A 15,432-nucleotide genomic window follows, 5' to 3' on the forward strand; every position below is an offset into this window, starting at 1 on the left:
ATACTACTGGGGGAACCACACAGGGGGTTTATATACTACTGGAGGAGCACACAGGGGTCTATATCCAAGTGGGAGAGCACACAGGAGGTCTATATCCAAGTGGGGGAGCACACAGGGGGGCTAAATACCCCTGAGGGAGCACACAGGGGGCCTATATACTTGTTGGGCAGCACACAGGGGGTCTATATACAACTGGGGCAGCACACAGGAGGTCTATATACTTCTGGGTGACACACGGGGGGCTATATATAACTGGGGGAACACACAGGGGTCTATATACTACTGGGGGAAGTAAACAAGGGGTATATACTACTGGGGGCAGGACACAAGGGGTATATACTACTGGGGGCAGGACACAAGGGGTATATACTATTGGGGGCAGCACACAAGGGGTATATACTACTGGAGGCAACACACAGTGGTCTATTGTTTTGGAACACGTGTCGAGGGGGGGGCCCCAGACATAACTTCGCTTGGGGCCCCAGAAATGCCAAGACCGCCCCTGATGCTGGGAAGCTGGGCAGGTTATATTTTCCTTTTTTTCTGTATTGACAGCGAAAAGACTGACAGCAGAAAGTCTGTGTGTTCTGCTGTTGTCTCCATGCTGCTTACAGTACTTGTTGTAAGTTTACTATTAGTCACCTGTGCTGATCGTTGCAGTGCATTAGTTTGCACAGTGCCCATAACTTGCATGCTGCTGTCTACGTACAGTCTGCAGCATCTCCTGTGGCTTTGACATCCACCTGTGATTTTTCACCATCCTGCTCACACTTTAAAACAATCGATTTAATTTTAGCTTCTGTTTGAATTATTCTGGTCATGTATTGTTTAGGCATCATTGCGCATGGTAAGATATTGCTTCAGTATGTGATTTCTACTGTTAGGCTATGTTCACACAACGGAACAGCCGGTCTCTTAAAAGATCATCCCGGCCAGTACTGCAGTACTGGCTGGATGATCTTTAGGGCCGCTTAGTTCTGATGCCGGCACATCCGTGCTCACCGGCATCAGAACTCCCCACTGCACACTATGGAGCATGTGGCCAGAGCCGCTCGCTCCACAGTGTGCACTGACAGGTTTTTTTGCGGCCGCTATTCTCTGAATAGCGGCTGCAGAAAACTGACATGTCAGTTTTCTACGGCACCACAAGAGATCCCGGCCAGAGCGTATACTATGTGTATACGCTCTGGCCGGGATCCCATAGAAGGCAAGGCAACGTATGCTTTTGTACAAAGTACAGCCATTGTTGTTGATTGCAACAACGGTCATACTTTTATGAAAATATACGTTGTGTGAACACAGCCTTAAGATTTAGGGTGGAAACTGGATATTTCTCTTCTATAAAATTGGAGCAAGTAGCCCAGAGGTAGTAAAATGAAGGCTGGCTTAGGGGGGGGGAGGTGAGTGATGGTGATGTTATGTGGCTGGTAAAGTTTCCTTTTAGTATCATTCTAGTTGTTTCAGTGCTGTACATCTTCCAGGTTCATAGCTGCTTTATAAATAAATACTCTCTAAATCAAAATATTCCATGTTACTCACAAATCATCTGTATAGTTTACTTGACAGCGTCAGAATAAAGTGGTAAATAAAGCACACAGTAACGTCTTAAGAACCTGTCTAATCTGTAAGCGCAGCAACAGCAGACAATTGTATCGATGTTTGAACACGGCTGAGATGAAGTGGGTGTTTGCTTGCTGCATGTTACTGTGCATCCCAATTATTCCTTTCAGTGACTGTCACACATTCAGCTAACATGCGTAAGCAAAAGCCCTTAGGATCTATTTTTAAAGGAACGTCCCTCTTTCAGTCCAGGAAAGTGACATGGAACAACCAGGTAAGTAGGACAGCCATCATGGGACAACAACACATCCCGGCATCCTGTTACCTCCTGCTCCAGATACATGCTGGGCTTTCTAATGTCACATGATTAACTCAGCTGTAAAATGGTAGGAGACAACTGCAGACTGATCTATCATTAAAGAGAAAAGCCCTAAATGCTTGCTCCGATATAGGGCTATGTTCACACTAGGTAAAAGTACGGCCGTTGTTGCGGTCAGCAACAACGGCCGTACTTTATGCGGAGTGGAACATTACCTTATCTGCTATGGGATCGCGGCCGGAGCGTATACACATCGTATACGCACCGGCCGGGGTCCCATGTGGACCCGCAAATAACTGACATGTCAGTTTTCTGCGGCCGCTATTTAGTGAATTGCGGCCGTAGGAAACCCTGTCAGTTCACACAATGAAGCGAGCGGCTCCGGCCTATGTGTCCTATGGGGAGTTCCGATGCGGGCACGAGCTGATGCGAACAGAACACTGCGACCGGAAAGATCATCCGGACGGTACTCCTTTACGTTGTGTGAACATAGCCTAGCAGTGTAACATGAGCACATCTATAACACCTAGTGGTTATTCTCACCTTCACACAGTACACATTGGAAATTGGCAAATCAGTGCATTTAAGGTAAATTCACACGGGCGTCTCCCATAAAAAAAAGCAGCTAATCCGCAATACATTTATTATTCTTCTTATTATTAATACGTGTATTGCGGATTAGGTGCGGATTAGCTGCGGACTAGCTGCATTTTTTTTATGCGAGACGCCCGTGTGAAATTTACCCTTAAAAGAGTTTTCCAGGACTATAGTGTTCTTCACATGTCCTTAAAGGGAACAAGTAAACCTAATTGGGCTGATTTGGTTCCCTGCATCACTGCATAAAGCTCCTGTGCAGCTCACAGCACGGACCAGCCACGGCTGGAGCAGCAGCTTTATAGCGGAGAGAATTAAGTTTAATTCCCCCACACACGGCAGTGAAAGGGGCGGCAGGTAGTCATCTGGGCGGCTCCCTGTCCGTGTCTAATCACCGGTCTCTCCCTGTCAGCATGCTCGGATGATTGACAGGGAGAGGAGCCAGTAATGGTCCTCTCTACCTGTCATTCATCCCCTCCAAGTGCGCTGACAGGGAGAGAGCGTTGACTAGTCACAGGCAGGGAGCCGCGCCCAGATGACTCCATGCCGCACGTGGGAGCATTAAACTTAATTTTCTCTGGTATAAATCTGCTGCTGCAGTCATGGCAGGTATGTGCTGCAAGCTGCACAGGAGCTTTATACAGTGCTGAAAATGGGCTGATTGGTTTCCTTTAAAGAGGATGTACCATCAGGTTTTTTGAACCGTGGCCCGCTTCCCGTGTATGGGGTCATTCTATCCACGGGTAGCAGACCGGGGCTGAAGCACAGGAGGCTGGCCTGCCTCCTGTGCTTCAGCCCTGGCCTGATACCCGTGGAGAGAACGGCGCCGTACAAGGGAACCGGGCCGCGGTTCAAAAAAAATGGACCGCGGCACCGGCTTCCCTGTAATGGCACCGTTCTATCCGTGGGTCATATTAAAGAGGATGTACCTGATGGTACATCCTCTTTAAAGAGTCGTATTTTTTTTTTTTTTTATGAAACTTTGTAATTGGGTTTATTAGCCAAATATGCCATTATCTGCATTTAAAAAGCCTTTTCCCAGGTCCCCCCCTCCTTCCTCTTTTTCATCCACTGCAAAGAATGAGGAAATTGTTACTTGTTGCATCAGACGAACTCTGTCTTTTCTAGGGAGAGGGGAGGAGGGAGTTAGCCAACAGCAGAAAGCTGATAACAGAGGATTACAGGCATGGAGCTTGGTGAACGCTGTAATCAGAGCTCAGAGAGGTCAGTGCTGACTGTCAGAGGAGATAGAGGGTGATGGATTTGTAGATTAACTCTTTGTTGTCCTGTTTTGGTCTTTTATTTAGCTCTCTCCATAGAAGCACAATGAAGACAGGGGGGGGGGGGAGCTTCAAACTTCATGATAAAAGTGCATTTTTCGGCTAATAAACCCAATTACAAAGTTTCTTAAAATCGCCTGGACTATTGATTTCTGCAAAAATAATTTCACGACAGTGACACTTTAAGGTAGTGCTGGTTCAACACCTAGTACTAATGCTGATCAACTATAATGCCAGTATCAGTTTTTATTGACCTTGTGTAAGAACAGACTATCAATATAAGGGCCCTGGAAAACACCTTAAATTAAAGGAGATGTCCGGCAAAAATTTTTTATTAAAGTATTGTATTGCCTCCCCCAAAAGTTAAATAAATCACCAATATACACGTATTACGGAAAATGCTTATAAAGTGCTTTTTTCCCTGCACTTACTACTGCATCAAGACTTCACTTCCTGGATAAAATGGTGATGTCACGCCCCGACTCCCAGAGCTGTGCGGGCTGTGGCTGCTGGAGAGGATGATGGCAGGGGGACACTGAGGGACACAGGGCACTGGAGGGACACTGAACATCCCTCTGCCATCATCCTCTCCAGCAGCTACAGCCCGCACAGCTGTGGGAGTCAGGTCAGAACATCACCATTTTATCAAGGAAGTGAAGCCTTAATGCAGTAGTAAGTGCAGGGAAAAAAGCACTTTATAAGCATTTCCCGTAATAGGTGTATATTGGTGAGCAATAAAATACTTAGGGGGCAATACAATACTTTTATAAAAAAAATTGCCAGACTTCTCCTTTAAATCACTCACACCATCAGTACAAATGACACACACACAAAAGGGACATAGAGATACTTTTTATTATTCACCATGTCTTCTATTGGTATCCTGCACCAAGCTGCAAATAGTGGTCAGAACCTCTAAATAAGCAAAGGCAAGAGGACACCATGTAAATGCTGCGCTATATGTAAGAATCTGTTCTCTATGTGTAACAGCTGCAGACCCACAGCCTGGAGATTCCTGTTAGGGCCACTTAAAGAACAAGTATTGGCTTTAGTCTTATTGTTTTACATGTTATTTTCCATGTTTATTATCACACTAGTGATTGTCCACAATGATCTAATCCCCATCCATTATCAATCGATTTAGCCAATTTCTCAGACTATTATAATAGCTATATAATATACAAGCACAAGGAGTTCAGATGTAAAGCAGTTGTATACAGTCAATGCCCAAAATGATGTAACACACTGCTGTTATGTTTTATGTCACATTGTGCATCTTCTTGCTTCACAGTGGTTGCTGGCAGCACAATAATACCTCCTGCTACATGACCTAATGTATTAATGCTGTGCAGTACTTAGCAGATGCTGGTGAGTAAGACCGCTCCACATCAGGCAATGGAGAAGCTGCCAAAATGTGAGGAGATGTTTGACTGCATATGTTCTGTAAAATGATGTGCAGTTCCTTATGCTACATAAATATGCTCACTGGACATGTGCATTCTCCATTTGACTGTACTGCTCCACAATTTGTGGGGCATTACAGTTATTTATTACAGTATATACTTTTTATATGTATTATCAGCAACTGGCTTCTGCTACTTCTGCTACCATTAATGGTTGTCCCCAATGGAGTTACAGGAATCCTTCCATGTTGACATTTGATTCATAGAGTAGGTTCTTTACCGTGCAGATTGTGGAAGAGATTTTTACAGACGCTATTCATTTTGCCCATACTGTAGAGTTATCATACAGCACAGTTATCAGAGCTGAGTCTTATAACAAGCCAAGCTCCGACCGGGACAAAGTGTCAGTGTGAATGTAAGCATAATATCCAGCTAACAGATTCCCTTTAATAATTGTGATTCATCATTAATAAACAGTGTTTGGTACAGATGCAGGTACTTTTACATACTTCTATTTGTTGTGTTACCTGCAATTATGTAATGTCTGACTGGTCTCTTGGACACAAAACTGTGACTTCTGCTCTCACATAAGCACTGTGGCTTCATACGATGGATCCCATTGGCTTATTAGGCGGTTGAACAGATGCATGTATATTCACTTTATATTGTAGCATATAGTTCTTTACTTACCTTATGCTGTAAAAAAAAATTCTAATCTAACTTAAGGCTATGTTCACATAACATATATTTTCGTAAAACCACGGCCATTGTACAATTACGTTACCTTGCCTTCTGTGGGATCCCGGGCGGAGCGTATACACATGGAATACGCTCCAGACGGGATTCCTAGCGACGCAGCAAACAACTGACATGTCAGTTTTAGCGGCCGCTATTCATTGAATAGGGCCACAGAAAACCATGTCAGTGCACACTGTGGAGCGAGCGGCTCCGGCTGCATGCTCCATAGTGAGCTGTGGGGAGTTCTGATGCGAGAGCGCACTAATGCGCCCACATCAGAACTCTGCGGCTGCAAAGATCATCCGTCCGGTACTGCAGTACCATACGACATGGTACTGCAGTACCTGCCGGCATGATTCTTTCAGAGACCGGCCGTTCCATGAACCGGCCGGGTCACGGAACGGCCGGTCTCTTACATAGTCTGAACATAGCCTAAAACTTCAAAGCTTTATTACGTCTTCTTAAAAAAAAAAATTATTTGCAGGTTTAAAAAGTCCAAAAACATCACATGGAGCTACATTATTTCCAACTGACCCACACATTTCTAATGGAATTAGCGCCACATGCTGTTTTGGACTATCTTAGCTTGCAACTGTAATAATGCTTTTTAAGATAATAAAGACTTGAAGTTTTAGGTTGATGTTATTCAGGTGAGTCACTGAAGGCCCACAGCACTGCATTGCTTTCCCCTAGGACTGTATATACTGAAGCATATATGATTTGTACCTTATGCTGTAAGTCCACCATTGGCTTAGTTAGGAGCCATACAGTATGTGAGACTTGGGGCCCCTGCATGGGGTTTTCCAGCTTTAGACAGATGCAGAAATAATTGGGCACAGATGATATTGCACTACTAGAGCTTGGTGTCCAGCTCAGAACCATATGTCAATGTATGTATATATATCAATCACACTAAACAACAACAACACAGTCTAAAAAGACCACGTACAGCAACCTTTTGTTTTGTTGATAGTTTTATTTCCCAGTTATGTGCAAAATAACATGTTAGTGTTAATCATAAAACAAGGTTAAGAATAAATTAACCCCATCACTGCCAAGAAATCTGTTAATGTTAAGCAGACCTTCCAGGATACAAAGGGATTAACACAAAGAGAAACATAAAAATCTGAACAAAATCTTAAATTATCACTTCAGTCCAGAAGGTTAGCACATTATATCTCTGAATCAAATACATTAAAAAGGTCGCTTTTCAAAATAAAAGCCGCGCTCTTCAATAAATAGATTTCGATTTCATCTTGCTTAGAGAACACACAGCCCCAATAACTCTTCTAACGCCAGAAGGGAGGCCTATGTCATGAGTTCCAAGAATGTCCTCTTCCCACCAAAAATATTTTATTAGTATAACCCTCTAACTTTAGGCAGAACTCAAAAGCAGTCATACATATATACTATATTGCCTTTTTGTGGGAAGATTTTTGGCCTAAAAACTCTCATTAACCTTTGTGACTTGTCCTTCCTCCTGGCATCAAAATAGTTGAATGAGCACATTAACATTACACTCTAGCAAAGTACCAAAGAGATATAGGTAGTCAGAGGCAGGAGCTAGAACTACGCACAAAGAATTCTATTCTATTAGGTGTTTAACACCATGATGAGTTCACATCAGTAACGCTGTACTGTATACATATGGCTGCATTTTCAGCCAAAGGTGCAGGACAGGGTTAAATGCCATATGAGTACCCATCTAATCATCTACCAAGCAAAGGTCCAATGGTACAGTTGTCCATGGGGAGTAACTTGACAGATCATGGGTTTCATCTACTTTGCCCTAAACTTTAATTCTAGAATACAGAAAGTTATACAAATCAAAGCAACAAGGGAGCCATGGGCTACTACTGTCAGGAAGCTGCTTGGTGTACATAGTTCTAGGAGTTTCAACTGTGATGACTACAACTTGAAAGACTGTTCAACTACAGGTAGCCAATGGCTATGCTGTTACATAATTTGACCCATCAACTTTACAGTTACAGCGCAGTGCTATTGCTACTGGTATAAATGGCTGGTCCCAATACTAGCCTTTAGACTCCTCTGCCATATCAGTCCATGGTAACTGACCATCAGCATAATATGATCTGGTTTAACAAATGGGTCTGTGTCAGTAAAAAATGGATAAGATCATATAAAGCTTGTCATCTGCCTTATAATCTAAGAATCTCACATCTTTCTTTGACTTTTTAGGATCTTGAATGAATGAATACTTAGAGTAACTTAATTGAAAATCCTACCTTCACCATAAGGTGAAGGGAGAACTTTGCCTCGGGTGTCACCCTATCCTGACTACAATGGGACAGTTTTCCCCTTTCTAATTTAGAAAGGGAGTGGGCACCATTTAATTTTTAAAACCTACGCCAGAAATATATTTCCTGCTTAAAGAAAATGTTAAACTAATAAAATATTGATTCAAACTAAAAATATTTAAAATTCATTTCAGAATAGAACCGGAGAAGGAACGTGACTGAAAACAATGGTGAAACATTAAGGTCCTTTCCCATTGTCCCGTAAAAAACTCCATGTATAACAACTGAACCCCGGAGAAGGTGTAATGTTCAGCTCACCATAGGAACGCAATGTGTGCTCAGATCCATCAGGAGGGACAGCAAGGCCCAAGTAATGTAGAAAAATATCCACCAGCGCTATGATTAAGGCTTGAGTCTCGAAATGCGTCAGCTGCCTGTGTGTGAGCATATGCTGTTCCTTGCTGCTTTTAATTTGGAAGAGTAAAGCTCCTTTTCAGATTTCTACTACTAAGTGGTGCTGGATATTTTTCTACATGAAAAAACCCACATTGTAATTGCACTGCACGGTGTGATGCTGGTAAGTTTTGTCTCATCTGGGAAAGTGGAAAGAATCCCATACTACAGGTATCATAGGAGCCACAGAGATTATAATGACTTTCACTGAGCAATACAAGCTATCTAAATATAATTGGGGACATTGAATCACACATGTCACATATCTCTAGATCATACTGAAAACTGTTACTGCTTTTGGCAAATTACAATGTACAGTATATAGACAGATAGATGCCTCCTTGCTAAACTGCAGACAGTCCTGAAGAAATGCTCTAGGCAAATGGTTATGCCCAGTCCAGGGTCTGTGGGGGAAGTTGCCAGAGAACATCAAAGCGGAAATGCTTGTGCCGGGGTACAACAATGCATAACACAGTTTTGGCTGTGAATGGTGTGATATCTGGAGCCTAGTTGTCACATCTGTATAATGAAACAGGGGCCAGGACTTTTGTTGGTGGAAAATAGTCACAAACTGTGCAACCTCTGTATAAATGATATTATTAACAAATGGGCTCTTACAATCAGTACAAGTACAAGCCTTTTTGCAATGTTCAGCTTTTTTGCAGTAGCAGAAGCCCTGGGCCATGGTAACCCAAAATTTTAACTTAACGCATTGTTCAAAAATTTAATAACTATTTATTCATCTGGAATTTCACCCAGTGTATTATCGTGGGTTACTATGTATATAGCAAATCAAAAGGTGTCGTGGTTAATTGTTTTCACAAAGTCATTCTTTTGTTGTTATCTATACATGATGGTGTGGTTTTGGTGCTTCTAACTATTCTGGATCTCCAACCCGGGATTGACATTTGGCCTGCTAAGCCATTCAGTATGGCCTCCAACTATTTGGTCACAGACATGCTTGTTTCTGCCTAATAGCTGCTTATAATGTGTTTTCTATTTCAGAAAGACATAGCAAGAAAGTAGGGATGGGTAGGTGCTACAATTTAATATGAATGGAAGAGAACGAGACCCCCATTCTCCCAACAGGGAGAATTCATGGAAATGAAGGTGGCACCTATCAGACTTTTATGGCATAAACTTAGAATTCCATGTCTTAGATCACGGGTGTCAAACTGCGGTCCTCTAACTGTTGCAAAACTACAGTTCCAATCTTGCTTTTACAGCTAAAGCTTTGTTCACTCTTTGCAGCTCTCTAGCTGTTGCGGTTTAGCAACAGCTAGAGAGCTGCAATTTTGACACCCGTGTCTTAGATAGTGATACATTGGTAAATTTTCTTGCAGCCCCTGAGATTGAGTCAATCTGATGGTGTTGCTAATCTGATGAAGAGGGCCTGATCCTTGAAATGCATAAATTAGGCATATTTTATGAAATATTTTAAACTTTTTATCTGTTTTCAACTGTTGGAGTTCTTTGGGCAGCACTGACCACTATGGACTGGTCACACTTTGTGCTTTTGCACCCGGTTTTTGCAATCTGATGGCGTGGACCTTAAACCAGGAAAGGTTGTGTGGCTATTACTGCATCAACTGTTATGCTTAAAAATAAAGAATAAAACCTTTGGGTCACATTCTGAAGGAAAGAGAGAAGGAGTTTTTGTAGGTGTTTCCAGGAAATCTTGACAATATATTTAGTACATTAGAAGTAAGTACGCCTTAATTATCAGACATGGTCCACTGCTTCTGAATATAAGACATCTCAGTAATGTCACTGTCTCCAAGTAAATTTATGATATCCTTTACATCTCATTTACATCTTAATTAAAACATAATTGAATCTGGTGAAACAGGGAATATGTCATCTACATTTTGTACTAAACATAGATGTGGATAAATGCTCTTTTTAAAACGTGTTTCTACTTTATCCTGTTTCCTGTACATGATTATGGGGTGAAGGACATCTTGCCTCAATTACTAATAAAAGTATATTCAGTGATATACTTTATAGCAGGCACAGGGACCAAGGGTCGTCATCTGACTCACTGACTTCTAAGGGTGAGTGTACTAGGCATGCTCTGTGACCTGTGCAGGGGTCAGGCTAGGTTCACACTGCGTTTTCAGCATCCGTTTAACGGATCCGTTTTTTTGCAAAAAACGGATGCATTTGTGTGCATCCGTTTTTGATCCGTTTTTCCATTGACTTCCATTATAAAAAATAAACGGATCAAAACGGATGCGTTTTTTTGACGCACAATAAAGTACTGTTGACACAACTTTTTTGACTGTTAAAAAAAACGGATCCGTTAAACGGATGCTGAAAATGCAGTGTGAACCCAGCCTCAGGAGTTCAGGGAGGGGGAGAAAGTGAGCTGTGGCCATCCTCATTGTGAACGGTGTAAACCTGTGTCATCTATATACAGTTGTCTATATACAATATAAATTGGTTCCAGGGCGACAAGTTAAAAATATAGTATAGTATCTTGAGACCAAAAGACACTTGAAAAACTGGTAATTAGTTATGAAGCCACCAAAATCTCATCCAAAATAAGACCGAATGAAGAACTGCTGGACGCAACAACTATTTTACATGTTAAGGTTCTGTACACTACACATAGGGTACCAGAAAAAATAACATGGAGTTTAATTCCCTTACTGTAGACAGGTGCTACTAGACAGTCAATAGGGACTGTCCATACACTGTATGTCCAAAAAAACAACATTACACATTTAAAGTATTGTAACCTGAGGCCATTGCATCCCTGAAACCCTGCCTGTGATGACATACGCATAGACTTGGAAAATTTTTTAAAAAAAGTGTGAAAATTAAAAAATAAAGGATCCTAACAATAGGTTATTTTCTCGTTACACATTACCTTTAAATTGGCCATAATTGCAGGGCAAAAAGTGTTTTGTTTTGTTTGTTTTTTTACAGACCTTCATCCTTCCCAAGCTGTTGACATAAATTAGCATGCTTAGCTAATTCCCATTCATTATGCCAATGCCATTTTACACCTCTTAAAGTATGTTCACACAGGGAGAACCCGCAACTAATGTTAAATATACATTGTGTTTCTATTGATGCACAAAATCTGCTCAGGATTTTCTGCTGCAGGTTTATAGCCCAGTCACTGGCCCAGTTTGGATTCTTTTGGTATTCTTGATGCAGTCCTGTTTAGAGCTCATCTGGATGGGGGACACCTAATCAAAGGGGCAGAGCTTAAAGTGTTACTATCATATAAAATAAAATGACATGTCAAATGTTTTGATTGATCAGGATTGGGTGATCAGACCTCCCACTGATCACTAGAATGAGTGAGAAATGCTAAGCACTTCTCTCCCCGTTTTCTCCTTGCTTCAGAAGACAGGTTCTATTAAAGGTCTATTGACCTGTCACCTGCAGCAGGGAGGTAGATGGAGAGAAGTGCTTATCCAACTGTTTCTCCCCAGTCATTCTAGTGATCAACCCAGGTCTCAGCACCCTGACCCTTTGTCAATTAAAACTTTGGAAATTTTGATTATTTCCATGATAATGAAACTTTAAAGTGACTCTGTACCCACAATCTACCCCCCAAAACCCGCTTGTACCTTCGGATAGCTGCTTTAATCCAAGATCTGTCCTGGGGAAGGTGATGCAGTTCGGAAGGTGATGCAGTTATTGTCCTAAAAACTACTTTTAATCTTGCAGCCCTGTGTCAAATTGGCGTGGCCTAGAGTGTGTGTGCAATAGGATTGCACCACCCCTCCATCCCTCCTCCCCTCATCATTAGGAATGCCTCCTATTCCTCCTGTTTTAACACTGCACAGGTGCCTTAACAATCCAGCCCATGTGCAGTGTTCACACAGGTGAGGAATAGAAGAAACTGTTCCAGAGGCATTTCTAATGATGAAGAGGGTGGGGAGGAGGGACGGAGGGACGGAGGGGTGTCACAATCCAAGAGCATGGGTACTCCAGGCCACGCCAATTTGACACAGGGCTGCAAGTTTTAAAGTTGTTTTTTTAGGACAATAACTGCGGAAGGACCCCAGAACAGATCCTGCATTAAAAGCAGCAAAAGCAGCTATCTAAAGGTACAAACGGTTTGGGGGGATCAGATTGTGGGTACAGAGTCGCTTTAAAGGGGTAGTGCGGTGTTCAACATTTATTCACTAAATAACACACATTACAAAGTTATACAACTTTGTAATGTGTGTTATTTAAGTTAATGGCCCCCGTCCCCGTGTTCCCCCCACCCCGGAAGAGTGATGGGATATATTTTATTTTTTTGCCTTTTCTATGGTTAGTGTTCCTTTAATATCCTTTTAAATGAAATACTTTTCTATTGCTCTACAGACCAGGCTCCTTATACATAAGTTGCATTATTGCACTGTGAGCATGTGACTGCTATTTCACATCGGCTAAACCTGTACCTAAGCAACTAATAAATGCATTTTGTTAACATCACATGATCCAGGTAACATAGAACTAAATTCTATCAAGTAGAGATCTTCACACTAGTTAAAAAAAAGTGAAATGTTAGAATGTTAAATTATTACTTAAGGTGAAAATATGTTATACATGTATAGTCAAAGGCAAAGTATCTTGACAGAAGTTATTTCTTTCACATAAAATCACCAGTGTTAGAAAGCATAGAGGGTGCTTGTTTTTTCCAGATATCTTCAGAATTCTCTGCAAAACCTGAACATATTTGGTTTATTATACAAGCAGTCTCAGGATTTTACATAGAAGCATAAATTACTAACTGAACCCTGAAGAGCGGAGAGAACCTTTTCCTTCACTTTATATAAAAAGTGTCTTTAGGAGACAGTACATAGCAGGGAGGCCTCAGAGCCGCCTAGTAGGGACCATTTTTTACTTCTGAAATGTCAGATGTGGTAGACCCTGCATGGTGATAATGGATATGAAATGGCACGAGTTTTGGGACTTTGGAGATTTCCAAGCGTTTGTGGTCAGTGTTAAAATATCCTCTTCACACATTCACGTTAGAAAAAAAAAATTGTAGGCATAATTGTGAAGGTGAGGTTAAACCAGTAACCACGATGAATGCCAGTAGCTCGGCTGGAATGGTTCCCTACTCATCGATATCTGACCATTGTACACCTGACAGCAGCTCTAGTGGGCCCAGAGTTGGTTCCATTCCTCACAATCGGCCATTTTCTTCCCCCGTATCTTTTTCTTCAATCGCTTCTAGTCCCCGTTTGGATTTTGTGTCTGTGACTGGAGCTTTGCTTAGACCACAGGACAGACAAGCCTGCTGGATTTGTCTCATGTTCTCCATTGCTTCATTTTTGGCATTCTTTAGTAAATCTCCCTGGCCCTAAAAGTTAAGAAGAAAATGTTTAACAATGAAGCCACACATTTAATGTTATACCCTGCCCTGTAAACTTGAATATATCACTAGTGGATATAAGACAAATCTAACAAGGTAATTAAAATAGCTATACAAATAGTAACTATACCTAGATATCACTACAGCTTCCATTCAGTTGACACCCAGCCTCCCCAGACTATTAAAGGGAACCTGTCACCAGTTTCATGTTATCAGGACAATCCCTCGCAGCTCCTCCCCATCCCACCAGCTCTGATTAATAAATCTTTTCCTGGTTGGGTGTAGAGGAGAGGTCTATCAGTGAAGGCCAGGCATCAGGTAGAAGCCACCAAAGACTGTTCCAATGACTTGAATCTTGGTTAAGGTGGCATTAAAGTTCCCTTTAAATTACAATATGAATAAAAATGCACCTAAATGTTGTGTTATACAAGAGCAATGATGTATTTCTAGGAAACCGGGACACACAATTAGACCTATAACAGCAGCCATGCTGGTTGTCACCAAGTATTCCCAGAATAAAATAAACCACATATGGGGCACTATTTGGCTGGGTCTTTATAATTCACGTTCTCTCCCAAAAATAAAAAGGTCCCATTCAGACTGCTGGAAAATACTGATTTCTTTTTTTTTTTTTGCTGTAGAGCCCAAATTTATAAAGTAGAAGAAATTCATCAGTGACCATAAGCAAATGTAAGGACCGTGCCCTTAGCTCGCCAAATCTAAGCATCCCAGGCTTGATATTCAGGGTTTGAATGTCATTTCACTTGAACAAACAGAAGAGGACGATGCAAGTACCATGGTACCTCTGTATTTAACCACAATCTGTTCTGGAAGGCTGATCGTGTACCAAGCAGTTTTTTTCTATAACTGGTAATTTACATACTGTATGTTTAATTGGCTTTAGCATGTACAATTGAATCTTTTATAAAATAAATAAATAAATAAAAATACACGCATGGATAAAGAGAAGGACTGGAAAAAAAAAAGGACTGGCATACAAAAGGCAACACCACGCAGCACAGCCACACAGTGACGCCTACAGCACCTGAACTGTGTCATTGTGAGCCCTCTGTAGAGTGTTGCACCATTGCTTCACCCAAGACTAGGTGCCAAACAAATGGTTAAGTATGAAGCAAATAGTTAAGCAAAATTTTCTTGAAAAAAATGTCCAAAAACCAAATTGAGTGCAAAGCAGTTTGAGTACCAAGGTACAGTACAACTACCACTACTTTATTGGGAGGTCATACTTTTTGGAATGTCCTAAAAGTCTGAAAAAAGGGCTAACAGAAGCAAAAGTGGCACAGCCCTCTTGTATAACTGTTGTCATTTTGTTCTAGCGTTAGAGCATTGGATGGAGTCATATCAGTCAGACCCACGCCAATGGTACTTTATGCATACTAGTCCCTACTTTTGACCCATGTCTATCTGTCCCTTACATGTCCTTCTTCTTGACCTAGGAATTAAATTGACATTAATTAACTTTCTATGTTGCTTTAGAAAG

At 41.6% G+C, this 15,432-nt stretch overlaps 1 protein-coding gene across 1 annotated transcript in view; it reads right to left on the reverse strand.

Moving 5' to 3' along the window:
• Positions 1–6,866: 6,866 nt before the first annotated feature.
• PLCL1 (phospholipase C like 1 (inactive)) overlaps positions 6,867–15,432 on the reverse strand; it is a 93,151-nt gene continuing 84,585 nt past the window's right edge. Inside the window, exon 6 of the mRNA XM_069983274.1 lies at positions 6,867–13,919. Within this exon, the coding sequence (XP_069839375.1) occupies positions 13,743–13,919 (177 nt within the window). The 3' untranslated portion in view covers positions 6,867–13,742. The remainder of the gene's footprint in view (positions 13,920–15,432) is intronic.

Source organism: Dendropsophus ebraccatus, chromosome 9 (genome assembly GCF_027789765.1).
Source record: "Dendropsophus ebraccatus isolate aDenEbr1 chromosome 9, aDenEbr1.pat, whole genome shotgun sequence".
Classification (NCBI taxonomy): domain Eukaryota; kingdom Metazoa; phylum Chordata; class Amphibia; order Anura; family Hylidae; genus Dendropsophus; species Dendropsophus ebraccatus.